This window comes from Lethenteron reissneri, chromosome 15 (assembly GCF_015708825.2).
Source record: "Lethenteron reissneri isolate LAM-NWPU_2019-01 chromosome 15, ASM1570882v1, whole genome shotgun sequence".
NCBI classification, from domain to species: domain Eukaryota; kingdom Metazoa; phylum Chordata; class Hyperoartia; order Petromyzontiformes; family Petromyzontidae; genus Lethenteron; species Lethenteron reissneri.
Window position 1 is genome coordinate 4,232,517 of NC_083793.1, and position 27,219 is coordinate 4,259,735.

The following is a 27,219-nucleotide window of genomic DNA, read 5'->3' on the forward strand; positions in this document are numbered from 1 at the left end:
GGTGTCGTGACACCGCACTTCGTGCCTCTCTTGGGCCGGCACTGCACAGTGACATCCAGCGATGTCACTACTCGTAGAAATAATGATCAGGAGCAGGATATTGCAGCTTTCGTTCGGCTTTGGCATCACTCACTCAGCAAAATAATTTGTTTTCACATTCAAACATTGGCTTTCACGACAGATACTATGATGCAACAATTGGTCTCCTTTGGGCTCGATCACCGTGTAAGGTGCAATGCGGCGACGTTGTAGCACAATTGTCAAAGTCGTTCTTGCTTTTCACCATTCCACTAGTTTGCGGGGGGGGGGTAGGTGGTAGAGGGGGGACCTAAAAGCAATTGGCGTCACGTGACAACTTGATTTGTTTGGCTCTGTCAGGTGCGGAAGGGTGCATGGCTTTAATTGACATGATGCCTCCATGCTCTAACGCAAAAGAAACCAATTATGCATCATGAATTACTTGATATTTGAACGTATAAATCGAGGCAGACCCTGGCCTATGAGTGGATCCAATTAACCTGCGGGTCATAGCTTTTGGAAGTCCAAATGCAAAATTTTTGGTTTTCACATTTAGTTATGATTAAAGACTCGAATATGTCCGTCCAAATTTCATCTTTAAATACTTTCCATAACACCATTACAGTGTACACCAGGCACGGTGGTATATATGTTTCATATCATTAAACATTTGCTCATCCTTCTCATCTCATGACGGGTTCTTATTTGCCAAAAGCCCTCACGGGTCACTGATTAAGAACCTCAGCCTGGATTCGTCACATCTTGAGAAGCTCAGCAGGTTGGGAGACTGGTTTGCTTCTGCGATGGGTGACAGAGGAGAGAATGGCTTTTCTCTTCGGCGACGACTCTGTGAACTCAATCTGGTGCCTGGTAATCCCTCACACACCTCCGAGCTGATGAAAGCCATTCCTTTCTACACACCCGCAATGAAATATTAAACCGTACGTACAGCGTCGTCTTTAATCTGAACGTGTGAAACGCGGAGGAAAGTGCACGGGTGAATTTTTAAAATGCCTCAAACTTTATTACTTTTTAAAGGTCAGAGACAACATCCTGGGCTGGTCTATTTCAGAAAACAACAAAACATACCATCTCTTAATTCTGTCCACAGGTGCCAAAGCTTTGTTTTCCTCCCCTCTCTGATATCCATTCGTCTCACTCCACAGCACAAGCCCGGGCCATAACTGGCGGACGGAGAGAGAGAGAGACAGAAAAAAACTGGAATTCACAACCCAATCTTGGTGTGTGTCTGCCTCGTTGCTCAGGCTCTCCGCGGGGAGCACTCGATGTATCATTACTACGACTATTATAATGATTGTAATTCCTCTGCTCAGGGGGGTGGTGGTGGTGGTGGTGGAGGAGGTCATCGACTTTGACCTTGGCCAGATACGCGGCGATACCGAGGGGGAGTCGATTGGGGGGGGGGGGTGGAGAAAAAACCGGGCCCCCGCGTTTAAATTCGCGTTCGCGAAGCGGAGAGACGCTACGGTAGCAGAGTGGGTAACGGATGTTTACGGAGTGCCACCGCCACCACCATCACCGGGCTGTGTTTTTTTTGCATTGAGCCCGCAGGTTCGGTTGGTTCGCCACCTGTCCCGATTTTCCCAGGATCACAATCAAGGTTTTTGGGGTTAGATGGCGTCAGTATAAATGTGTCGTGACCCTCCACCACCCGACACAGCCAGTAAGGTTTGTCACAGTAAAGAACGCGCCAATTAGTTACTACTTCAGCCCACCGGTGTGTTGGAGAGTCAATCCACAACATTTACAATTTGAGTAGCACGACGTTTCGCTGGTAATTACATCCAGCCTCATCAGGCGATTTGCCAGATTAGTGAAGCCATCCACCTGCTTCCAGTCATTAATACTTACGCGATCTAGCCCACAAACCTTTATTATGAATAATATTGTAAAGCCTACGTGTTAAATTTCCCAGGATCGTTCTCACTTTTCGAGGGGTTAGACGTTCCTGGGGAAATTATTTTTGCAATTCTCTCCACGGCGCTAAAAGTCCTGTTTCTTGACCAGTGTGCAATAATAATAATAACACACCACTCAAGACAATTCATGTACGTGTCGTCCACGCCTGCGGTAATGTGAGGTCCTCTTCTTCCTCGCGTGCTCTGCCCCAGTTTGTTTGCACCTCAGAGGTGGAAACACTTGCCCCCATTCAATAACCCCCCTACCCCCATTCAATACCCCCCTACCCCCATTCAATACCCCCCCTACCCCCATTCAATACCCCCCTACCCCCATTCAATACCCATCACCCCCATTCAATACCCCCCTACCCCCATTCAATACCCCCTACCCCCATTCAATACCCCCCCTACCCCCATTCAATACCCCCTACCCCCATTCAATACCCATCACCCCCATTCAATACCCCCCCTACCCCCATTCAATACCCCCCTACCCCCATTTAATACCCCCCCTACCCCCATTCAATACCCCCCTACCCCCATTCAATACCCATCACCTCCATTCAATACCCCCCTACCCCCATTCAATACCCCCTACCCCCATTCAATACCCCCTACCCCCATTCAATACCCATCACCCCCATTCAATACCCCCCCTACCCCCATTCAATACCCCCCTACCCCCATTCAATACCCCCCTACCCCCATTCAATACCCCCACCCCCATTCAATACCCCCCTACCCCCATTCAATACCCCTGACACCCATTCAATACCCCCTACTCCCATTCAATACCCTATATCCCCATTCAATACCCCCTACCGCCATTCAATAACCCCCACCCCCATTCAATACCCCCTACCCCCATTCAATACCCCCCCTACCCCCATTCAATACCCCCCTACCCCCATTGAATACCCCCTACCCCCATTCAATACCCCCCCTACCCCCATTCAATACCCCCATTCAATACCCCCTACCCCATTCAATACCCCCCTACCCCCATTCAATACCCCCCCTACCCCCATTCAATACCCCCCTACCCCCATTCAATACCCCCTACCCCCATTCAATACCCCCCCTACCCCCATTCAATACCCCCCTACCCCCATTCAATACCCCCCTACCCCCATTCAATACCCCCTACCCCCATTCAATAACCCCCCTACCCCCATTCAATACCCCCTACCCCCATTCAATACCCATCACCCCCATTCAATACCCCCCCTACCCCCATTCAATACCCCCCTACCCCCATTCAATACCCCCACCCCCATTCAATACCCCCCTACCCCCATTCAATACCCCTGACACCCATTCAATACCCCCTACTCCCATTCAATACCCTATACCCCCATTCAATACCCCCTACCGCCATTCAATAACCCCCACCCCCATTCAATACCCCCTACCCCCATTCAATACCCCCCTACCCCCATTCAATACCCCCTCCTCTTTATGGCCCAGCTTTTAAAACAAAACAAACACAATATGCGTGTTTGTTATTTTCACACCTGTTTCAAGTATTGCATTGTGCACGTAAGTTGAATATAAACATCCATCTACCCAGTGGCTTCACGGGATGGTGTCACCAGTGTGGTATTTCATGGTGTCACCCCTCATGGACCTCCACCCGTACCACACCAGACAGAACCCTTAGCAATGTTTTTTGTACTAACGTTACTCGCAAATCGTAATTCCCGTATATCACTGAACGTAATAGCAATAGTAGTGACGTAAACAACAAGCAAATTTAAAATTACACCTTTAATTGACAATATTTTCTTTAATTACTACTTCATTCTCAAAAAAAGTTTTTGATACAGGTTCACAAATACTCATTACCACAACATTGTCGCTAAAACAGCAGAAAATTTGACAAAATCAGCGACTTTAAAAACACGAGCAGCGACGAACACAACAGCGCGTGCTTGTGACGCGTGCAGACGAGACCACGTGACTCGAAGCGTCACTGCAGTTGGGTAACAATGACAGCTCTGAGCGGAGCGCATTAGAAAGTTCAAAAAGTAAATTAGCATCGAGTTTTAATCCTTGTAGGTATATCGATACAGTACATGTAAGCTGGGCTTACTAAAAAATGTTTTTGTTATAACTAACTACAGGGATATTTTTTTTATAAAAATAATAATACATTCCTGCTGAAACATTTCTACTGAAACACTGCACAAAAATTGTATAGACAGTAATTTTGGTGTCACCCCCTCTGATGGTGTCACCCCGTGCGGTCCGCACCCCCCCCCACACCCCCCTAGTAGTAACGCCTCTGCATCTACCTAATAATGATTCTGGCTAAACATCCGTTTGCCCCAAACACACACTGCAGCGTTCAATGGTGAGATCTTTACCCAAGCTTATGTGTGCCGAATTAGCATGGCGTGCACCAACAAAACCCTTCCCGCACGCCTGCGCACCAACATCGCGGTTCGAAACGTTTTACAAATGTCTCAAAATACGAAATGAGAGAGCTCCCCTCAGTAGAAACGACGAAGTATTTTTGTTGATATTTCATCATATATATAAATCTGCCACCAATTTCCCAGGGGATTGTGGGAAATTACTTTTCCGAGGACGGCACCAGGTTAGCTGAACTGGCCGAGTGGCACTCACTCTGAAGCACGCGGCGAAATTAAAAAAAGTCTGGTGCAAGACCGCCAAACTGAGCGCGGCGAAAATCCCATAAGCTGGGAGATCCATGAATGCCCAAGCGACAAATCTTTTACTCGAGCAGACGGGCAATGTTCTCCCCGCAAAGTCTCCACGTCACCCAGGAGTGTAGCGGGCAGCGGTGGGCGGTAAGCGACACTAGCGGGGCTTCATTTCCCCGCAGAAGGTGAGTTGGTTGGGGGGGGAGGTCACGCTTCCACGAGGTCGGGGGGCGGGGGGATGAGGTCACGGAGGTTGAGGCGCGCCACCAGGCACGCGTCGTAGTCGTTGTGCATGAGGACGTCGCGCGCCACCACCGTCCAGCAGCCGCCATCCCAGGGGTCAAACTCCAGGATGTCCTTCTGGATGACCTCGTGTCGGTCTGCGGCGGAAAGTCATTGCGATGCATCGCGGGTGTCATCGCAGCCGTTGCCGCGGTCGTCGTTGGCGTCATTGTCACCTGGGTCGTTGTTTTAGCTCGACGAAGTGGCTTATTGTCATAATTGTCATTGTTATATCATCATTATTAATCATTATGATTGTCATTATCATATCATATCATCATCATCAATCATGATAATTGCCATTGTCATCATCATTATCAATCATTATGATTGTCATTATCATATCATCATCATCAATCATGATAATTGCCATTGTCATCATCATTATCAATCATTATGATTGTCATCATCATTATCAATCATTATGATTGTGATTGTCATCATCACAATCAATCATTATGATTGTCATCATCATCATAATTATCAATCATGATAATTGCCATTGTCATCATCATTAACAATCATTATGATTGTGATTGTCATCATCACAATCAATCATTATGATTGCCATTGTCATCATCATTATCAATCATTATGATTGTCATTATCATATCATCATCATCAATCATGATAATTGCCATTGTCATCATCATTTTCAATCATTATGATTGTCATCATCATTATCAATCATTATGATTGTGATTGTCATCATCACAATCAATCATTATGATTGGCATCATCATCATTATCAATCATGATAATTGCCATTGTCATCATCATTAACAATCATTATGATTGTGATTGTCATCATCACAATCAATCATTATGATTGCCATCATCATCATCATTATCAATCATGATAATTGCCATTGTCATCATCATTAACAATCATTATGATTGTGATTGTCATCATCACAATCAATCATTATGAATGCCATTGTCATCATTATCAATCATTGTGATTGTGATTGTCATCATCACAATCAATCATGATAATTGCCATTGTCATCATCATTATAAATCATTATGATTGTGATTGTCATCATCACAATCAATCATTATGATTGCCATTGCCATCATCATTATCAATCATTGTGATTGTCATCATCATTATCAATCATTGTGATTGTCATCATCATTATCAATCATTGTGATTGTCATCATCATTATCAATCATTGTGATTGTCATCATCATTATCAATAATTATGATTGTCATCAATCATTATGATTTCCATTATCATCATCATTATCATGATGATTGCCATTGTCATCACACGACATTTATAATATCCTCCCTGTGCCACGATGCTGCTCGTGCATGGGACGGTGTTGCTTGCGTCTTGCATTTCAAATCTGTTCCCTCCCGGTCCATTTAAAATATAAATTTGCAATTTAAATCACGGACCATGCAAATGTAAGTGCTTTTAAAAATTGGCCTGTCATTATAAATCCATATATTATTGACATTTCAAAATGTATTTAACCTTTATTGAGTTTTCCCTTCATCGATTAAGCTGTTTAGGGTTTTATGTTTTAGCTGCAATGTTGCCATTATTAGAACGTCATCTTTTTTTCCACGTGTTATGTATATTTGTACGACTCTGTTCTCACGTTCATGATGAGCCAGATCTCTCTTGTAAACAAAAAAACAACAGACTCATCCTGAATCGGGCTCTAGCACATTTCACAAATAAAGACCCGGTATCGAAATGCAACGACCATCCTCACGTCCTTGACCTCTCTCTCGAGAGCCGACAGCCGATTGATGCTGACGGTCGTTTGCACCGAGCGAGAACCAAGTTAGAAACGAGCGCACCACAAAAGCGGATCACAAAATGTGGTGGTGGCGGGAGGGGGTGGAGGAATTGCAATGCCAAACGAGCCACGCACAGGATGCCGTTAAATTATTAAATACACGGGGGCGCCGCGGTGGTTGAGATGTTAACTCCCTCGCCTGGTACAGAGGATGTTTGTGCGTTCGATGACGCCCGCTGTATATGTTTCTTGAGTTTGCTGTGTCTCTCTCCCCGTGGTCCCGTGGATTTTTCTCCGGGGTCCTCCGTTTATTTTTTTCCCCCTTCTCGTTTCGAATCAACGTCAAGCGCTTCGAGCATGTGGCCGTGCCCTTGATGTCCACACGACGATAAGCCACTACGTTGGGCTATCATTTGTGGTCGGGTGGCTTCTGAAAAAAAAGAGCTATATAGCTCAATGGGTTTAACTGGTAAAATAAAATAAATAAAATAGTTTCGTTTTAAGTTCAGAAACAAGCGCGGCACGGAACTGGATATAAAAATGGGGAAATCGCATCGCAGTGCCGAACGAGGCACACGTGGGGAATTAGTAGCACGAGTAGTGCCGCTAAATAATTAAATACGCAGAGGAGTGGTGGCAACGGGGGTTTGAGCGCTACGCTATTAACCCAATGACCTGAGTTTGATTCCCGGCCACGGCTAACATCAGTGGTGAGTCACATCTGAACCGATCCTGGGCTCCCCCCCAACCCCACCTACCCACCCACACACCCACACACCCACACCACCACCCCCACCCACCACCCACACCACCACCCACACCACCCCCACCACCCACCACCCACACCACCACCACCCACCACCCACACCACCCACAACCACCCATAACCACACACCACCACACACCCACACACTCACCGACCCACACACCCGCCACCCACCACCCCCACCAGCACCCACACCACCCCCACCACCCACACCACCACCACCCACCACCCACAACCACCCACCACCCACACACCCACCGACTCAGAAACCCGCCAACCACCACCCCCACCCACCACCCACCACCTGCCCACCCACCACCACTCCACTTTCTCACTTCACCAACCGGCACGAACCAACGTGGTGAAGTGTGGTCAAGTAACACCCAGGCCAGCGTGCAGCCGGTGGATTGACAACAGGGCTGTGCACGTGTGTGGGTAAGGCGAAACACAACTTGGCAGAGACACTCAAGTGGAGGCAGCTGCCACAAGGCGAGAGGCGAGCTCGCACTGCGCTGGAACGGGCAAGGAAGCAGACTCGATGATTGCCTGGGCCAACCTGTTCAAGTGTTCACCAGACCTGCCGTGCATTCTTAGCTCGAGGAATTGGGAGGCATCCCCCATAAAAATGCATTGGGTGCCACTGTGGCGAGATGTTAACTTCCTCGCCTGGTGTACAGGAGGTCGTGGGTTCGATCCCTAACCCCAACCCCAACCCTGACGCCTGTTGTATATTTGGAGTTTGCAGTGTTCTCTCCCCGTGGTCGTGTGGATTTTTCTCTGGGTCCTCCGGTTTTTCCTCTCCACATTTAGAAACATGCGTTGAGAGTATTCAGCTGCTATACATTTCCACGTGATGAGCCACTTCGTTGAGCGGTCATTTGTGGCTGAAAATGAGCTACACAGCTTAGTGGACCTTAGCTGGTGAAATAAAAAAAAAAGTTTAGTTTTATGTTCTTGGTTCTTTCGGTAAAGTCACGTAGAAGGGAAATAATAAAATAATAAAAATAAAACATAATAAAATAATACAAATAAAACATAATAAAATAAAAATAAAACATAATAAAATTCTCACGACGTTTCGGCCACAACGCAAGCAGTCGTCCTCAGGTGAAGACAGAGCTGTCGGAAAGACAGCGTCCGAATGTTTAGTTTTAGTTTAAACACGCTGGAGAACTTGGGTCTCCATTATGGGTTTCCACATTCTATATATATAGATTTTTATGTTCACTGCTTTTGTCAATTTGATGACACAGCTCACTCTTGCAAACCACTCTGCCCGCCCTGGTCTCTCTTAAGTTCTCACCGGGTTCAACACAATTTACTTAAAAATTGTCCTGAGAAATCTGTACGTCTTACTGGGACATCAAAAGCCCCGTTTTTTTGTCAGTCGCATAACAACACACCGCTCAAGACAATCCATTTGCCCATGGTTCTCCCATATTCCGGTATTGTGAGAAATTCATTTCCTACCCCAAGATTGTTCCAACATTTTCTGGTCAACTCCGGTGACAACCGCAAGCCCTCCGTGGCAGCTGTGCCTTGCTCCGGACGACCGTCAATGAAGCCACCGAGCCCCGGGGCTCATTGTCATGACCTGGATACTATCTTCAAGTTCCACGCAGCCCTTTTGTGCCTGGTGATTTAAAGTCGTGTTTTAGCAGGGGGATGAGTGAGAGCAATCGATCACGCGCCGCCGCCGCTGTCGCCGCAGAAGTAAACACTTTGTGCGCTGACCTTTGAGTTTGGGCGTCCCGATTAAACAAAGGGAAAAAAGAGCTTAATTATATTTTTGATTAACCGGCAGACCTAATTATCTTGACTTCACCGAACTGTTAGAAGCAGCGATTGCCTTAGCGGCGGGATCATCAGCGGGCGCGGATGCCCTTGACTTTCCTGCGAGTACCAACATCCCCATACACAAACCACACCACATCGTTAAGCGCGAGCCGGACGAGATTTTTGCTCCTACGTCAGCAGCTCTCCTGCCGTGTTTGTCTCACCTGACGACGGTTGCTTGTGTTGCGATCGAAACGTCGTGATCTATTAATTTTCTATCTTGCGTGGCTTTACCGAAAGAACCAAAGAGTATGGATTCCCGCAGTCACGAAGGCTTCACATCGAGATATTTAGCTGTTTGTGCATTAGTGGCGTTATTTAAGACTGCGAGGTGGTGAACCGGACCCCTGGGGAACGACCCCGACGGGGGAGCCCCAGCCCCCCCTCTATGGCTATCGGCTCGCACCGGGGGAGTTGAATCCACCGCACACGAAGACGCGTCCGTTGACGGCCACGGCGTTGGAGGCGTTGCTGCGCAGCGAGAGGAGCGGGGAGGGCAGCGAGGGTCCGTCCCTCCAGAAGTCTCCGTCGGGGCTGTAGATCTCGAGCGAGTCGAGGCAGCGCCGCGTCTGGCCACGGTCCGGTCCCTTGCAGCCGATGCCGCCTGCGTGCAGAGCAAAACCCCCGATTAGAGAGAGACTCTCAAGTTCAAGTTAGTTTATTAGGTATAGCCCTGTGAGCCATTCGGCTCTTGAATCGGGTGCAACCGCAACAAACAGAAAACACAAACATGAACAAGAAAACATCTTAAAGTGACTATGTGCAAACAGAAAATCCAAAAAAAGACAGCAACATATTGCAGAAAAAGCACCGTACACCAACGCTGTGTGCAAAAATCCCAGTGGGATGCAAGTCAAACAACAACAACCACAAGACAACTTAGATTAAGGCCATCAGTCTAACTCTGTACTACAACAAACAAACATGGCCAAACAGAAAAACTTTTCGAAAATCACCAAAATAAAGCCATAAAAGCAATTAAACAGTGATCATAGGAACTCTCGTTTAGACTTGAGGGGGAGGGGGGGTGGGTATGGGGGGGGGGCCATGCCACACAAGACAAAGATCCCCCCCCCCCCGTGTAGTCTTAACAGACTTTTGCGGCAAGTGCAATTAGCGAGCAGCAGTACCTATGAAGGCCAGCACGGCACTTTGAAGAAGTGGTTTTGATTGTCTATGATGGACAGCTGTGATAAAAAAAAATGTCTAGCCCATCGGATTCCTCCAGTATCAATATATATTCTGATTCTGGGTGGCCAGCACCACGCCCGACTGCCCTTGTCTCCCTCGTGGCAATGTTTACCGCACCACACCAGGTACTCATATTCTTAGGTTTTTTTGGTAAAGTCAAGTAGGTAAAATATTAAAATTAATAAAAGTAAAATAAAACAAATTAAAAAATTCACGACGTTTCGGAAGCAACACAAGCCTCCGTCGTCAGGTGGAACCGTCACAGCCACGACAGCTGTATCAAGTAATGAATCTCTGCAGTCAGGAAAGCTTTAAATCGAAATTTGACTCGGTTAATGTATCATTTACTTGATACAGCTGTCGTGGCTGTGACGGTTCCACCTGAAGACGGGGGCTTGTGTTGATTCCGAAACGTCGTGAATTTTTTAATTTGTTTTATTTTACTTTAATTAATTAAAAATTTTTACCTACGTGACTTTACCGAAAAGACCTAAGAGTATCAGTTAATATTCTTGGTTCTTTCGGTAAAGTCATATACGTAGAAGGGAAATATTTCCCTTCTACGTATATGAATCCCTGCAGCCACGAAAGCTTTAAATCGAAATTTAACTCGGTTAATGTCGATTAGCCGAGGTAGAAGGTGTACATGTGTAGCCCCTTTAGCAATCCACTGCTGGATAAGGGCCTGCGAACACATTTCCCGTCTATATAGCAAATGAAAAACTACGATACTTTACTATGCAAGTTAAAAATTAGTGTTTTCATATTTACTTTTTTTAATTTAGTGCCCCTTTATAACATAATATGCTGCAGGCCCCGCACTCGCTTAGTCCGGCACTGCCTCACCTCCGCGGAGTGTGGGCATTTGGACGAATGTGCGGTCCACCGGTGCAGCATAACACAGCGGTCCTCATATTCTTGGATCTTTCGGTAAAGTCACGTAGAAGGGAAATAATAAAATAAAAAAAATTCTAACATAATACAAATTCCCACGACGATTTCGGCCACAATACAAGCAGCCGTCCTCAGGTGTTTTATTTTTATCTGTTTTATTTTTATCTATCCGGGTCACCAACCTGGACAATATCAGTTTAAAGCTTTCGTGACTGCAGGGATTCATATTCTTGGTTCCTTCCCTTCTACGTGACTTTACCGAAAGATCCAAGAATATGAATCCCTGCAGTCACGAAAGCTTTAAATCGAAATTTACAGCGGTCCTCATGCAGCAGTCTAACGGTGTCGCTGTCGTCCGTGAAGTGAGCCGCACACAGACGCCCCATCACAAGTTGCACTTCGATTCAGCAGCTCCCTTCCCGTTCGCACTGTGGCGGTGGTGACACCACCCCGAGTTTCGATTTAAAGCTTTCGTGACTGCAGGGATTCATCTTCTTGGTTCTTTCGGTAAAGTCACGTAGAAGGGAAATTATAAAATAATAAAAATAATAATAAAAATAAAACGAAATTAAATAATTCTCACGTTTCGGCCACGGCTGCTTGCGTTGTGGTCGAAACGTCGTGAGAATTATTTAATTTTGTTTTATTTTTATTTTTTATTACTTCCCTTCTACGTGACTTTACCGAAAGAACCAAGAAGACCACCCCGAGTCTCTAATCTGTTGATGCCACCGTCCGCCGAGGAGCTATTCCGGAAATGAATCGAGGCACCGTCCGATCAATTCGCAGGGCACGAGGAGTCACATGTTGCCTCTGGAACACGGAGCAGCCGACCGTGGTCGTGGCTGGGTGCTGCCAAGCGGCGACAGACTGTGACCCCACGTGTTCAGCCGGCTCGTGGGAACGTCTTCCGACCGCCTACGACATCACGAGAACTGATTTTGACTCCACCACCACCACCATCATCACCATCACCACCACCATCACCACCATCATTACCACCACCATAATCACCACCACCACCCCGCAACATTTTCTGACCCGAGTGGGGGGGGGGGGGTGCGAATCGCGGAAAAACAAATAATTGTCGCGATATTTGTTGTTATATTACACCGCGCTACCACCGGTCTGCCGCCGTAATGTTCGCTTAGAAGCGCTGGGTGTACGCGCCGTGCGAACACCAAACACAAACCCTTTGTGTTGTGCCGGTATAAAAGCCCCTAATTGACGTGTTTACGTGTTGCCGTGATTTATGAGCCAGGGGTTGTGAGATGAGGCGGTTCGTGGGTGGTGGAATGCTTTTAATCTTCATGGGGTACCCCACACCATCCCCCCCCACACACCACCCCACATCACCCCCCCACACCACCCCCCCCCGCTCTCCCCCCACACCACCCCCTCACACCACCCCCTCCACACACCCCCCCCCCACACCACCACCCCCACACCACCCCCCACGCCACCTCCCCCACACCCCCACCCCACACCACCCCCACACTCCCCCCCCCACACCACCCCCTCACACCACCCCCCGCACACCAACCCCCCTACACTACCCCCCTACACCACCCCCCCACACTACCCCCCCACACCAACCCCTCTACACCCCCCCCACACCAACCCCCCTCACACCACCCTCCCAACACCACCACCCCCACATCCCCCCCCCACACCACCCCCTCTCTTGCAGCTCTCGGAGAGTTGAGGGGGGGGGAGGTGTAAATTGGGGGGGGGGGTGGGGGGGGTGGGGAGAGGGGGGGGCGTACTAAGCTTCATTGCTGCGTTTTCATGTTTTTTTTTTTTACAAACGCCACTCACTCATCAAACGCCCGTTTGTCAGAAAATCGGGCACACAAGCTGCGCTGATGACGAGCTGCGGCAGGGCTGTTAACCCGTGGTGCCGGCAAATGCCGCCACCGATTCAGCGCCAAGGTCTCGTTCGCCGTGACCTCTGCGTGCGATGGTCGGTGGTGGTGTGGGTCATGAGTGCGCAGGCGGTGAAACTGCACCAGATCACAGTGGGCCCAGGCTACAAAGAGTATGGGGGGGAGGGGGGGGGGGCAGGGAGGCCCTGCAATATTCGACCAAGTCCGTTCAGTGCTCGCCGAGAAGCAATGGCTTCCGTTTGCCGAACAAATACATTCGAAAGTCGCACTCATCACGCACAAAGTGCTTGCCACAAGTGAACCACAATACCCTCGCTGATTTCGTCAAGGAGCATAAGCCATCACCACGCGACACTCCGGTTGTCATGCTCGCAGCGGCGGCTTTTGGGTGACCGTCGGACAAAGACGGCGGTCACTGCATCGCGCGGCGCTTTCAGGTGCGCTTCTATGGCCGTCTGGAACGCTCTTCCCTCCGATATTAGATTGAAAACCCACTTCTTTAGAACTGCTTTCAGCATTCAGTTTGCTGTCCTTGCCCTGCACCTCCGATCAGCACGGTCGGCTACGTACGGCGCGAAAGAAGTTCAAAACGCATTTCGTTGCTCGCCGACCACGCTGCCCCATGCGGCGGTGTCACAACAGCGGCTCAGCGGTAGCGCTGCAAGGGGCCACCGGGGAGGTGGTGGGTGTCTGCGGCAACGTCTTGTGTGTGGCGCAGCGTCACGGCGAAGCGAGTGCAGCGACAAACGCGGAGACGCGGCTCAACCGCCAGTGTCCTTCACGCGAAGGCATCGAACGGTGAGTGATGTCTGAACCCATCCCTCTCCCCCCACCCCCTCAACGACCCACGCTGGCCAGCAAGGTGAAATGTGGCGAAAGAACCACAGTGCCGTGCGGAGGCGTTCGACCAGCAGTGGATTGAGCTGTGCACGATGACATGTGGGCCGCTGGTTTGCCGAGTGACGGAGTGCTCCATCTGCTGCCGTAGCGAAATTATCATGGATGAGTCGCCTACTTAAAAGGGTGGGGGGGGGGGGGAGTTATGTTTCATTTTTACCGGCCACTGCTTGTGAGAATTCGTTGCGCATTGAATTCCAGGTCTGCTACCACGTTTGAACGATCACGTAGCTTCGACCGATCGATGAAATATTACATGAGCCACAACCACTGGTCGAATGTTAACGCAGATGCAGGGTTAACGACGGCGCGGCGCTCCAATCACGCGGCACGCACACACGCGCACACACACGCGCACACACACACGCACACACACACACGCACACACACGCACGCACACGCACACACACGCACGCACACGCACACACACACGCGCACGCACACACGCACGCACACACGCGCACACACACGCACACACACGCGCACGCACGCACACACGCGCACTCACACACACGCACTCACACACACACGCACACACGCGCACTCACACACGCACACACACACGCACACACGCACACAAACACGAAAGCACACGCATGCACACGCACACGAACACACACGCACAAACACACACGCACACACAAACACGCCCGCAGGCTCCTGCAATCAAAGCGCTCCTCTTGTTTGACTTTGTATCGCGCAGCGAAACGCGTGGAGTCGTTGCGCCGACAGAAATAGAGCGCGCGGCGGTTAATGAATTCAGTCGTGCACCCCTCCCCCGACTCGGATGCCGCTCTCGCGCTTTGAAAGAGGGGGGGGGGGGTTCCTACGGAGTTCTAACGGCAGCAACCATCACCTCGAGTTAACGACAACCCGGCAGAAGCGTCAAGCGCCGTATTCTTAGGTTTTTTTCGGTAAAGTCACGTAGGTAAAAAAAATAACATTAATAAAAGTAAAATAAAAATCATGACGTTTTGGAGGCAACACAAGCTTCCGTCTTCAGGTGGAACCGTCACAGCACGATAGCTGTATCAAGTGAGAGTAAAAACCTAGGAATATGAATCATTGCAGTCACGAAAGCTTCAAATCTAGAATCTTCAAGCGCCGGTCTGCGCCTGATCGCCTGCAACCGCGAACCAACTTGTCGTTGACGACACGCCTGCCGATGAGCTTCGTTGGCAATTTTCGTGCGACCGGGCACGACTTGCAAGGAAAGTTTGGAACAGAGTAGACGAATCCGAGTTCGTGCAGGTGCACGTATGGCACGCATCCGCGTGGCAGTATAATCGTGGTGCGGGCCCGAAAAACGCGGTTTCACGACAACGGTGCGGTTCATTCGAAATGCGTTTTTGCAAGTGTTTGTTGTTCTTCACGTGTGTCGTTTTCGCGTGTCGCTTGAAACTTACGGCACCTTGGGGGTCAACCGTGGACAGCCGAAATGTCAATCGCACCCAAAAACCTGCCCCGATAATCACCCCGCATAGGCGAATGACGTCTTACTAAACTGATTTTTTTCCAGCTTTAGCTGAACACCCTTGAATAACTTTTTTTTTTAAACACACACAAATTAACAAAACGACCCAAGAGCTCATCGCGAACGAACTCGCGGCTGTTTGCCGAGTGGGTCGCTTCGCAGGATTCCCCATGCTGCGTCCGCCGTTGCGTGCGAGCTTACCGCACCGTTTGTGTGCGGTTTAGCTCCCTTTCGCCCTGGCAAATGTCCCGCGTGCACCGCGCGCTGAAACGTGCGCGCGAGCACAACGTACACGCGCGCACGCCCGCCCGCCGAGCTTACACCGCATGCCGCGCAAATTATTTCCGGCTGCGCATCGCCGCCGCGGAACGGAGGCTCCGAGTCACCCCCATTCATCAGTGTCCAACTGTCAGGGGGAAAAGCGGCACGCCAATGCATCATATCGGAATTTCACTCTCAGAAGTTGGCTATTTAGCAAAAAAAAATGCAAATGATTTTCCGGTCGGTTTAGCAGCGATTTTCCCACTGTTATATCCAGCGGTGTTGGGAGGTGCATTTAATTGCGCCGTTGAAGCTTAGGCTTGGAGGAGGGGGGGGGGGGGGGAGGGGGATGGCATAAGCGGAGTCTTCCTTTGATGGGAATTTAAACACTAGGAGAGGCGATACGAGACTGGAATTGCAGGACGAACGCCACTGGGGTATTAGGGACACCCAAGGGCTGGGCATCCCAAGCGTTTGAAACCATGGGATGGTCATATAAACCGATCAGGACTCGGCAGATGAAATGTTAAATTAATTGTGGCCTGGTGGCTCAGGGAGGTCAAGATCTATTGGGCCGAAACCACTGAGATCCTGGGCTCGAATGCGAGTTTCATCCGCCCGAGAATCAACCGTATTCTGAAATGTGATTGTATGTATATCATTTAAAGGGGCTTTTTTCAATGCCACATCGTTTCGCAGAGATATACTGCACATGTAAAATAAATGTAACTAATCAGCCGCAAGATGCAACCGCGTTCGAATCCAGGCTGCCTGCCACCTGCGATTAACTTAATTATGTGAGCGTAGCAAGTTCATGGTCTCAGCCACGGTGAACAATGTCCAACAACGATCACATTTTTACTTGGGGTTTTCACCTAATTCGACAAAACAGTGCTGCACGGGGAATCTTTGTGCATGCGTACGTGCGTGTGCAATACTGCACACGCACTGCGGGGAGCGGTGGTGCAACGGTTAGCGCGTCGCACGACGAACCCGGCGACGTGGGTTAGATTCCCCGCTCACGGCCAACCACCACTGACGATATTCCGAAACGGCCCTGGGCCTCCCCTCGGTCGACTCAGCCTAAAGTGAGTACCCCCAGTGCGGTGCGTAAAAATCACCGCTGGGGGAGACAAAGGTGGCCGGGCACGCTGTTGACCGCACGCTGCGGCGGTCTTCATTGGGCACAAGCTCGCTAAGGGCACTTGCCCCCACAGCCCGTGACAAGGTCACACGGGGCAGGAGGAGGAGAGGAGGGAGGGGGGGGGGGTGACCTTCGCCTTCGCCGGCGCGGCACTTACCCACGACGTAGATTTCGCCGTTGAGGGCGGCGCAGCCGAAGCGGTAGCGTGAGAAGCGCATTGACGCCAGCTCCTGCCAGCGGTCGCGCTCCGAGTCGTAGCGGAAGGCGCGGTTGCTCAGCCGCTCCAGCTCCTCGTCCGGGCGCTCCAGCTGCGGGAGAGAGATTCAAACAAACGCCACCACCCCCACCACCCCCCCCCCCCCCCCCCATGGGTCCCACCGTGTGGCAGAGGGCGCGAACGGGCTTTGATTCCTTACCCGTACCCGGCCGCACCAGGGTCGCAAATGGGTACCCGTACCCGGCCGGGTACGGGTACCCGTTCCCTACCCGTACCCATACCCTACCCGAAATGAGTGACAAACGGTTACTCACCAGTGACTCACGGCCTACCCGTACCCGTACCCGGCCGCACCAGGGTCGCAAACGGCTACCCGTACCCGTACCCGGCCGGGTATCGGGTAGGGTACGGGTATCGGGTACCCGGTTGCGACCTCTGCCGTGTGGTGTCTGGGCGTCGCCGACTCTCTGGGTGGCGACAAACGAGGGGCGTGGGGGTGGGGGTCGGGGGCACGACCCTGTTGACCTCCTTGGTGGAAATTCCACGTTGACACTGCCAGAGCGGGCATCCTCGTGTGTCACTCAGCCCACCCCTGAGTTAACGCTCGGCCACAATGTGAACTCGCAAACTTCCGCGAAAAAAAATGTTTCACGGACAACTCTGCGTACCTAATTAGGGGGTGGGTTTTTTTCAAATTCTCTCTCTCACACGAGAAATAATGAATTTCGGTGGAGTTAATGACGCTCGACGGAATCGCATTTCGGCACATTATCTCCTCTGCGTTAAAAGTCTGTGTCACCACCACAATAATGGCATTAATTAATCCTCCCGATATTTCCCGGAGATGATCTGTTAGTGCACACCACTCCGGTGTCTTTGTGTCTTCATTCCCCCCTTGTCCCTACAACCCCGCGTACCTGTGCCTCCAAGCCCTTGCTTGACCTCACCATCATTTTAAGGAATAATCCAGTAATATTATTATTTATCGAGGAAAACTCTTTCTGAAACTCGTGAATTTCATCGTCACGGCCTTGCTTGAGAATGTTTGGCCCAACCCCTGAAAGCCTCAGAGGGGGGGGGGTGGTTCGTGGGGTCCCGTATAAATGAGTGAATTGACACCGATGTTGCTGTTATACCTGCGGTATCCATCCTCCCATCACGTAGATGTAACTGCCGACCGTCAGGGCCACGTGTGAGGCCAACATGACAGGCAGCGGAGAAACACTGCGCCACTGCTGCGTCATCCCTCCTCCTCCTCCGTCACCTCCTCCCGACGAAGGGAGGGGCAGCCTTTCTGCTGCGTTGGTGACGAGGTAGCGCTGCTTCTCCTGCACCTGGCCGCCCAGCAGGTAGAGGTGGCCACGTGCCGCCGCCAGCGCGTACAGCTCGCGGTACGGCGCCGAGCACACGTGCTCCCAGCTCGACGCACGGTACCTGTCGCAGCCACGGGCACGCGCGGCCGTCGTGTCTCGCAGCTGCTCGGTGTGGACCCGTCACGAGTCCCTCCATCCGTGCTCAATCGTCTCCCCCGCCGAACTCATCCCTCGCTTCCTGTCCACCCAATAGCAACAGCCGCCACCCGCCACTAGGTGATGGTGATGTCCCCGCGGCGCCTGTGCCAGGCCAGGTGCACTTTGAGGCGACGTGAAGTGTCGAAGGCTCAGCTGACAAGAGGTCATGGGACAGAACCAGGTGGTGCCGTGGGTTGACTGACTGAGATGACTGGCAGATGCACCAGCTGTGCCCCCTACTGCCCACCCACCCACCCTCCATCACCACACAACCCCACACCACCACCACCGTCCCAGCCCACTCGTCCAAACCCTCACCTCACGAACTCGACCCCGGCGGGAGGCGCTCCCCTCCCGCGGCGCGCAGCCTTGGTGAAGCCGGCCTCCCCGGCGAGGATGATGTCGTTGTCGGCCGTGACGACGCCGGCCCGCACGGCGGCCAGTGCCTCCCCCTGACGCGGGCAGACCACGTAGCACGTGCGGCGCAGCGCCGGCGCGTAGCAGAAGCACGCGTCGGCGTAGCCCGGGCGTCGCGAGCGCACGCCGCGCGCGTCGGTGCCCGCGCACACGATCACGTCCGATGTCTCCATGCCGTAGCGGAGGCCGGCGCCGGGGGTCACCACGGCGAGGGAGGCTCGGCTCGAGTCGACCGACTCCAGCGCCACGGCCAGCATGTGGCTGCAAGCGGCGTCGCTCACGAGCACCGTGCTCCTCTGGGCACACGTCCCAAAGAGAGTTCCATTTGCGACAAGGGCCGAGTGCAACTAACAAAATAATACATCAAGTAGGAACTAAACATCGTGGGGGGTGGGGGAATAATTATGCACGAAAGTGTTGAAAATTCGTCGCACTTACGGTATTTGTCTGTAAAACACCGTAACACACGCGTGCTCGTGACGATGAGGAGCTGAGCTTTCAGGGGGTATTTCGTGAGCGCGGGTTTGTCGCATGTAGGCACACTTTATTAGGCTCCGTCTGGTAGCCCAGCAGCAGGGGTGGTTTAACAAGACCTGACTTTTGCTGACGAGACACACAAGAGTTTTAAACCAGTTCAGAGATTGCCTGCTTGTTTAAACAAATGCTGCTGCTGCTGATGGACAGCACGTATCCGCCGAACGCCGCTCGACGCATCCCCACCAAAGTTGGCCTCGTGCCTCCCGATGAGCCACTTTAATAAGATTCATCTCAGCAACCAGCTTCACTTACCCGGTCTGTAGATCTCTCATTGATAAGCAATAATAATTATAATTCACATTTGTAAGACGCAGAGTCTGCAGGGTAGACGGACAGAACTCGGGCATAGAGGCCAGTTTACAGCAACGACTGCCCGCACCTTGCCGTAGTGCATCATGGCCTGAATGTGTCACAATCGTCTGGCATGCCAGTGCCAATTGTCGTGTCTGCACGGATGTACGGTCGTTGAAACATCGGCCGCAATGGCACTTCCATGGTCATCATCGTCGTTATCATCGTCTTAATCGTCATCATCATCGTCATCATCATCGTCATTATCGTCTTAATCGTCATCATCATCGTCTTCATCATCGTCGTTATCATCGTCATTATCATCGTCGTCAGCATCGTCGTCATAAGCATCGTCATTATCATTGTCTTAATCGTCATCATCATCGTCTTCATCATCGTCGTTATCATCGTCATTATCATCGTCGTCATAAGCATCGTCATTATCATTGTCTTAATCGTCATCATCATCGTCTTCCTCATCGTCATCATCATCGTCGTCATCATCGTCTTCATCATCGTCGTCGTCATCATCGTTATCATCGTCATCATCATCGTCTTCATCATCGTCATCATCATCATCGTCATCATCGTCGTCGTCATCATCGTCATCATCGTCATCATCATCATCATCGGCGTCATCATCATCATCGGCGTCATCATCATCATCATCGTCGTCATCATCATCGTCGTCATCATCGTCATCATCATCATCGTCATCATCATCGTCAACATCATCATCATCATCATCGTCTTCATCATCGTCAACATCATCATCATCATCATCGACGTCACCCGGGGACGACGTCATCATCGTCGTCACCTTGAGGCTCTCGCTGAGGCAGTCCGCGCTGACGAGTGTGAGCCGCACGCGCGCGAGCAGCCCCGCCAGGTGCGGGGCGCGCGCCCGGCGGTCCCAGCGCGCCCAGCGCAGCACCACGTCCAGCACGGGGTCCTCGCGGGTCACGTTCAGCTCGTCCGACGAGATCAGCGCCTCCAGCTGATCGGCGCTGACCTGCGGGCAACACGGGGACAGGGGCCGTCCATAAATGACGTCACGCACCTAGAGGGGGGGGGGGTCAGACATTTGTGACGATGTGTGACGAGGGGGGGGGGGGGGTTTGAGAAATGTGACGTCACGTCGAAATGCGCTGCTTTAAATGAATATAGACAACACGTTCTACTTGTTCTTGGTTCTTTCGGTAAAGTCACGTAGAATGGAAATATTAAAATAATACAAATAAAACATAATAAAATAATTCTCACGACGTTTCGTTCAGACTCTGTCTCCTCGACAGACCTGTTCTCCACCTGAGGACGGCTACTTGCGTTGTGGCCGAAACGTCGTGAGAATTATTTTATAATGTTTTATTTTTATTATTTTATTATTTCCCTTCTACGTGACTTTACCGAAAGAATCAAGAAGATGAATCCCTGCAGTCACGAAAGCTTTAAATCGAAACGTTCTACTTGATTAAATAGACTTTTTAATAAATGTTTTCTCCTACAACATCAGAGTGCAGCGCCACATTAAATACGCACTACAATGACAATAGTTTAAAGCGATTTGAAGCATGTTTTATTTTTTAGGGGAGGGGTGGGCAGAGCTTTGTGACAGTCATATTGAAGGGGGGGGGTCTGACTTTTTGTGACGCCGTGTGACGAGGAGGGGGGAGGGGGGTCGAAAATCGTCCAAAATCGCGTGACGTCATTTATGGACGGACCCCAAAGAGGGGGAGAGTCGCTGAGCAATGTGAATTGAAGCGAGGAGGACGACCTAAGAGGCCCATATGTAGACATGGGTCTGCCCCCCCCCCCCCCACCTTATCTCACTCCTCCTCCCTACTCGCTCCCCTTTGCTGGAACCAACTCCCACTGAAGCACGCGAAAGCGGTCGTCTTCGGTGACCCGCACAGAGGCAACGAGCGGCGAAACGTCACCGTGCTCGCGTGGTCACGAACCTGGCGCGTTGTGTTCACGTGACTCAACCTCACTGATCGGCCGCGTCGGGTGGTGGTGGCGGCTTTGACGACACATTCATATTCGCCGGGCCAAAATGTGTCCACGCCTGGGACGCGACGCGTCCAGTGCGCATCTCGCCATGGCTGAGGCTGCTCTCCCCCCCCCCTCCGCACCTGCGATTAGTCCGGTTGGCTACGTACGGTGCGAAAGAAGTTCAACACACACACGTGCGTGCGTGCGCGCGCCACCTATTCCAGTTCATATTTGCGCGATCTGACCCATCAAATGGGAGGAGGTGGAACCAACGGCACGCACGCGCGCACGCACAAACACATGCGAACGCACACGCACGCACGGACGCACGCACGCGCTCGCACGCGCGCACGCGCAAACACGTGCGCACGCACAAACACGTGGGCACGCGCGCGCTCGCTCGCGTACCTCGAGGATCTCGTCGTGCAGGCAGACCTCGGCGAAGTGTCGGCGCAGGAAGTCGTGCGCCGCGTCCGCCAGCTGCTCGGCCCCGATCTGGCGCGCGAACGCGTGCAGGCCCACGCAGTTGGACGCCTCCATGTTGTCGAGCATGTGGCGGGAGCAGGCGGCGAAGACGCCGTCCATCTGCAGCAGGAACGCGCCTGTCGCCACGCCCTGCGCTCCCACACAACCACCCCATCCCCCCCCGGTACGAACGCACGTATCGCAAGAGTGCGCGCGTGTGCCTGTGTGGGTCGAACGTGCCGGCCTTCATAGGTGCTGCTCGCTAACAGCACTTGCCTCCAACGGCTACACGGGGGATCTTTGTCTTTGTTGAACTTGGAGAGCGGTAGGCGCGCTGCGCTCCGAACTCATCCGCCCGAGTTCGATTCATGCTCACGGCCAACGCCCAGTGACGATTATCTGGACCGGTCCTGGGCCTCTCCCTAGGTTGACTCAGTCACAAATGAGTACCTGGTGCGGTGTGCAAACATCGACAGTGGGAGAGACAAAGGCGGCCGGGCGTGGTGCTGGCCACCTAGCCCCTCTTGTGCCATGCAGAACTTGTGTCCCCAGGTCTGTCTCCCTTACAAAGCTCTCCCTACTCTGAAGGAACTCTATTTAGGCTTCAAAATAAATACGTTTTACGTGGTATGCCACTTGATGTATCACGGGGCATTGTTTGTCCGCTGTGTATGGTGTTGAACTTCTTTCGCACCGTACGTAACCAACCGTGCTCATCGGAGGTGCAGGGGAAGGACAACTAAACACACAAAGCAGTTTCGAAAGAAACGAGTTTTTGATCGAGATATACAAGTGCATAGCTCCAGTGGAATCCTAATTTCGGAAGGAAGAGCGTTCCAGACGGCCACAGAAGCGCGTGTGACAGCGCGCGATGCTGCGACCGAATTTGTTCGATGGTCATCCAAAAGCTGCCGCTGCTGCCGCTGCTGCTGCGAGGATGACAACCGGAGTTCGCGTGATGGCTTATGCTGCTTGACGAGATCAGAGAGTCATTGTGGTTCATTTGTGCCCCCCACCCTCCCGTGACGAAATGTCCCATCCGAGTTTCAACGTCAGGCCACGACTGTTTCAGCCTCCCGATGAACTGAACATCTGTGATAAAAAGAAATCATAATAGCTTGATTTTAAGCTTTCGTGACTGCAGGAATCCATACTCTTTGGTTCTGTCGGTAAAGTCACGTGAAGACGGCTGCTTGCGTTGTAGCCGAAACGTCGTGAGAATTATTTTATTGTGTTTTATTTTTATTATTTTATTACTTCCCTTCTACGTGACTTTACTGAAAGAACCAAGAAGATGAATCCCTGCAGTCACGAAAGCTTTAAATCGAAATAGAAAAAAGTAGTAGATCACGACGTTTCGATCGCAACAACAAGCGACCGTCTTCTACCTACGCGACTTTACCGACAGAACCAAAGCGTATTCATAATAGCTCATGGGATTCCACCGGCCTGAATAACGATTCTAATTCCGAACGACAAATCGGGAGAAGGCTTCGCCGAGACTCTCATCGCTCGCTCACGGCTCGCCGGCGTTTTAGAAGACTCGGGGCCGGATTCTCCTGGGATGTGGCATGGCTGGGGCAAAGCTTTAATCCGAGTGGATTGGCATCAAAATGAATCGTGGTTGCGACCAGGGCATGTACAGCACCTTTCGCCAATCTGCTGCTGGGTTGAGGGCCTCCCTCCGAACCGTGCGGGTCGTCGGGGTGTTATTGTTCGACCGTACTTCACCGCGCTGTCAGTGCGGGTCGGACAGCACCGACGCCGTTTTTCCACTGCAAGAGCCGAGCCGGGCCGACCCGCATACGACGACGACGACGCCACGCGGAACGAACGTCGCTAGAGACGGCGCACCGACCGCCGACCGGTGTCACACGCGGTCGAACGCCTCTCTTGCCACCCTGCCCCCTGGCCCTGCTTGGCCCCACAGACGGCTCGGTACCGGCTCGGCACGGCAAACGGCCAGTGGGGGGGTGGTGGTGGGGGGGGGGCAAGGCGCGTGCTACTCGCCTGCACGTTGGCGTTGCAGAGGCGCAGACGCGCCGTGTACATGTAGTCGAGCAGCACGGCGAGGCTGTCGGGCGCCAGGTCGTGGAGCCGCACCTCGCGGCGCTCGCATTCTGCCAGTCCGCAGGTGAACATGGCGCGGAAGTAGGGGCTGAAGGCGGCCAGCACGGCGCGGTGGCACGGGAAGGAGGCTGCCCCCGCCAGCAGATCCACGTCGGTGAGCTCGCGCGTGTCCCTCAGCCGCGAAAGCTGCTCGAGCAGGAACTGGCTGTGCTTGGAGCGGCATCCGTCGCTCGCCTCCGGCCGCGGCGCCTCCGGCAAGGGCTCGCGATGCAGCCCCGACTGGGCCATGGCAAAACCTTGGAGTTGATGGCGAGAAGGAAGCACTGCGCTCCGGCTGGTTGGGGTGGGGACGCGGGGTCGGGTGGTGGAGGGTTTAACGACGCATTTATATTTGCGTGATCTAACCCGAAGAAAAAACACTTATTAAGTACTACTTTGTCCGATGTCAACAGCGGTTTTGCTATGGGTAGACTCACGCCTGCCACAGTAATGTGGAATTTTCACCGTGGGCTCGCGTCGCTTTGCTCATTTGAGAATGGATCACCACGCAGATGTTACGGAACTCCCTTCACGTTGGGCATCGACGTGCCAGGAATCGATGTAACAGCAGCAAATGTGGACTTCTCTCTATCTGGGATAGAGTGTTACCCCCTCGCACACGTGCGGGTTTCTCCGGGTGCTCCGGTTTCCTCTCACATGCATATAAACTCACTCTTAATCGACTAATACATTTTTTTTAATGTGAACATAAAAACAAACGATGCAGGACTCCCCTGAAAAAGAGTGCTTGGACTCGGTGTGGCTTCCTGGGTAAATACAAAATTTCATGTAGTAGTAGAATTATTATTAAACTGCTTTCAAACAATTTGAAGCTTTCGTGACTGCAGGGATTCATCGGCTTGGTTCTTTCGGCAAAGTCACGTAGAATGGAAATAATAAAATAATAAAATAAAACATTATAAAATAATAAAATAAAACATAATAAAATAATTCTCTCGCGTTGTGGCCGAAAAGTCGTGAGAATTATTTTATTATGTTTTATTTTATTATTTTATTATTTCCATTCGACGTGACTTTACCGAAAGAACCAAGAAGATGCTTTCAAACAATTTTGGAAACGCATGTGACTCTCACGCGGCCAGAGCAGTTGAATGTGGCCACTTGGCAGAGCTTGAAGTTCTCCGTGTAGGAGAGTAGAGGGGAGGGGTGAGTAGGTGACTGGACGGCTATACTCGGGTTGGGTAATGCGATACGCCACAGCCAATGCTAAAAATAGATTCTACAGGCACTGGGGCAGCTTGCTGTAACATTCAACCATCACGAGATCATCCAGAGACAGCTAGCCTTCATGTAGGCCACACACACACACAGCAACTTCAACTTTTAAAAAAAGCAACGCATTACAAAACGGCGATCGAATTACATCGATGAACATAATCATCTGTTCGTTACCCCACCTGGTAAGGAAAGTAGGCACGCAAATGAAAAATCATGAACACTCTTCTGTCTGTGACTCCGTACACACGGCGTGGCAGGGATTGTTTTTTATTCAGAACAACGCCGGTTACGATTTTGCTGGCTCGGAAATGGTTCGGAACGCTCTAACTCAAAACACTTTTAAAACATTGAAATCAGTATAAGAATCATCATCATCCACCGCGTGAAAGTTGCTCAAGGGCACAATGACAACAGCCCGTAAACAACTGTGATCCGACAAGCAGCGTGGCAGCGTGTAACATTCAGGCAAGCAGCAATGCACAAAAACAAAGATCCCCCGGTGTAGCCTTGACAGACTTTCGGGGCAAGTGCTGTGAGCGAGCAGCACCTATGAAGGCCGGAACGGCATGCGAAGGGGGGTGGGTGGCCAGCACCACGCCCGGCCGCCTTTGTCTCTCCCCCCTACCCCCCGTGGCGCACAGAATACACATCACCACAACCACCACCGCCGTCAGTACGAATCTCCCGACTTCCGTACCTTGAGGACAGGATAACAGTCTAGATTTGAAGCTTTCGTGACTGCAGGAATCCATTCTCATTGGTTCTTTGGGTAAAGTCACGTCGTTTTTTTCTTGCGTAGATTTTTTTTCCCGATGACGATTGCTTGTGTTGCGGTCGAACCGTCGTGGTTTATTTTATTTTATTTCTACCCGCGTGACTTTCCCGAAAGAACCAAAAGAGGACAGAATAACAACATCGACACTGTGGATCATGAAGCGGCGCATGGCACGGCTGCACCCACCCAGGGCCTCTTACCTCCCCCGTCTCTCCGGGCCGCAGCGGTGTTGCTGCCTCCGTTCGTCGGACGTTTTCGTTCTCGCGCGAGGAAATTTAAAAAAAAACAACCGGGCACACACACACACGCAGACCACCCACCCCACACCACCCCCCGGGTGTCAGATCAGCGAGGTTGGCATGAGGCTCACTACAGGGCGCGTGGCATCTGCTTTCGCGTTTGCATTGCTGTTGCGTTGACCAACACCGGGTACACAGTGAGATTCGCCCCGTGTAAGTCTTTACAGAATGCTGGGGTAAGTGCCGTCACCTATGAAGGCCGGCACGGCACACGAGGGGGTTGGGTGGCCAACACCACGCCCGGCCGCCTTTGTCTCCCTAGTGGCGATGTTTACACACGGCACTAGGTGCTCATGTTAGGCTGAGTAGACCTAGGGGAGGCCCACGACCGGTTTAGACGATCTGCCGCACCCCACACTCACCTTCCCAATGGC

At 51.5% G+C, this 27,219-nt stretch overlaps 2 protein-coding genes across 3 annotated transcripts in view; both read right to left on the minus strand.

Annotated features, from left to right (window-relative positions):
* Positions 1-3,731: 3,731 nt before the first annotated feature.
* On the minus strand, positions 3,732-26,805 carry KBTBD12 (kelch repeat and BTB domain containing 12). Of its 2 annotated transcripts, XM_061551835.1 has the most exons (9): positions 26,747-26,805; positions 24,434-24,827; positions 22,367-22,573; positions 20,787-20,978; positions 19,040-19,434; positions 18,347-18,644; positions 17,151-17,301; positions 9,653-9,850; positions 3,732-4,986 (listed from the first exon to the last, which is right to left on the minus strand). In XM_061551835.1, the coding sequence occupies exons 2-9, from the start codon at positions 24,779-24,781 to the stop codon at positions 4,814-4,816; spliced, it is 1,962 nt and encodes a 653-aa protein (XP_061407819.1). In that variant the 5' UTR covers positions 24,782-24,827; positions 26,747-26,805; the 3' UTR covers positions 3,732-4,813. The 2 variants fall into 2 exon arrangements, with proteins under 2 accessions (XP_061407819.1, XP_061407820.1); XM_061551836.1 differs by lacking the exons at positions 24,434-24,827; positions 26,747-26,805 and adding an exon at positions 24,072-24,398.
* Positions 11,569-27,219, minus strand: part of CFP (complement factor properdin) — a 261,228-nt gene continuing 245,577 nt past the window's right edge. Inside the window, exon 12 of the mRNA XM_061551838.1 lies at positions 11,569-11,600. The gene's annotated coding sequence lies outside the window, so the exon portion shown is untranslated. The remainder of the gene's footprint in view (positions 11,601-27,219) is intronic.

Excerpts from the sequence above, each read along its gene's own strand:
- KBTBD12 (XM_061551835.1), bottom strand. The coding sequence starts at position 24,781 with ATGGCCCAGTCGGGGCTGCATCGCGAGCCCTTGCCGGAGGCGCCGCGG. Across the intron at positions 19,435-20,786 it reads GCCTCAGCGAGAGCCTCAAG|AGGAGCACGGTGCTCGTGAG; the intron begins GTGACGACGATG and ends ACGTGTGCCCAG. Across the intron at positions 17,302-18,346 it reads TGGGAGGATGGATACCGCAG|CTGGAGCGCCCGGACGAGGA; the intron begins GTATAACAGCAA and ends TCTCTCCCGCAG.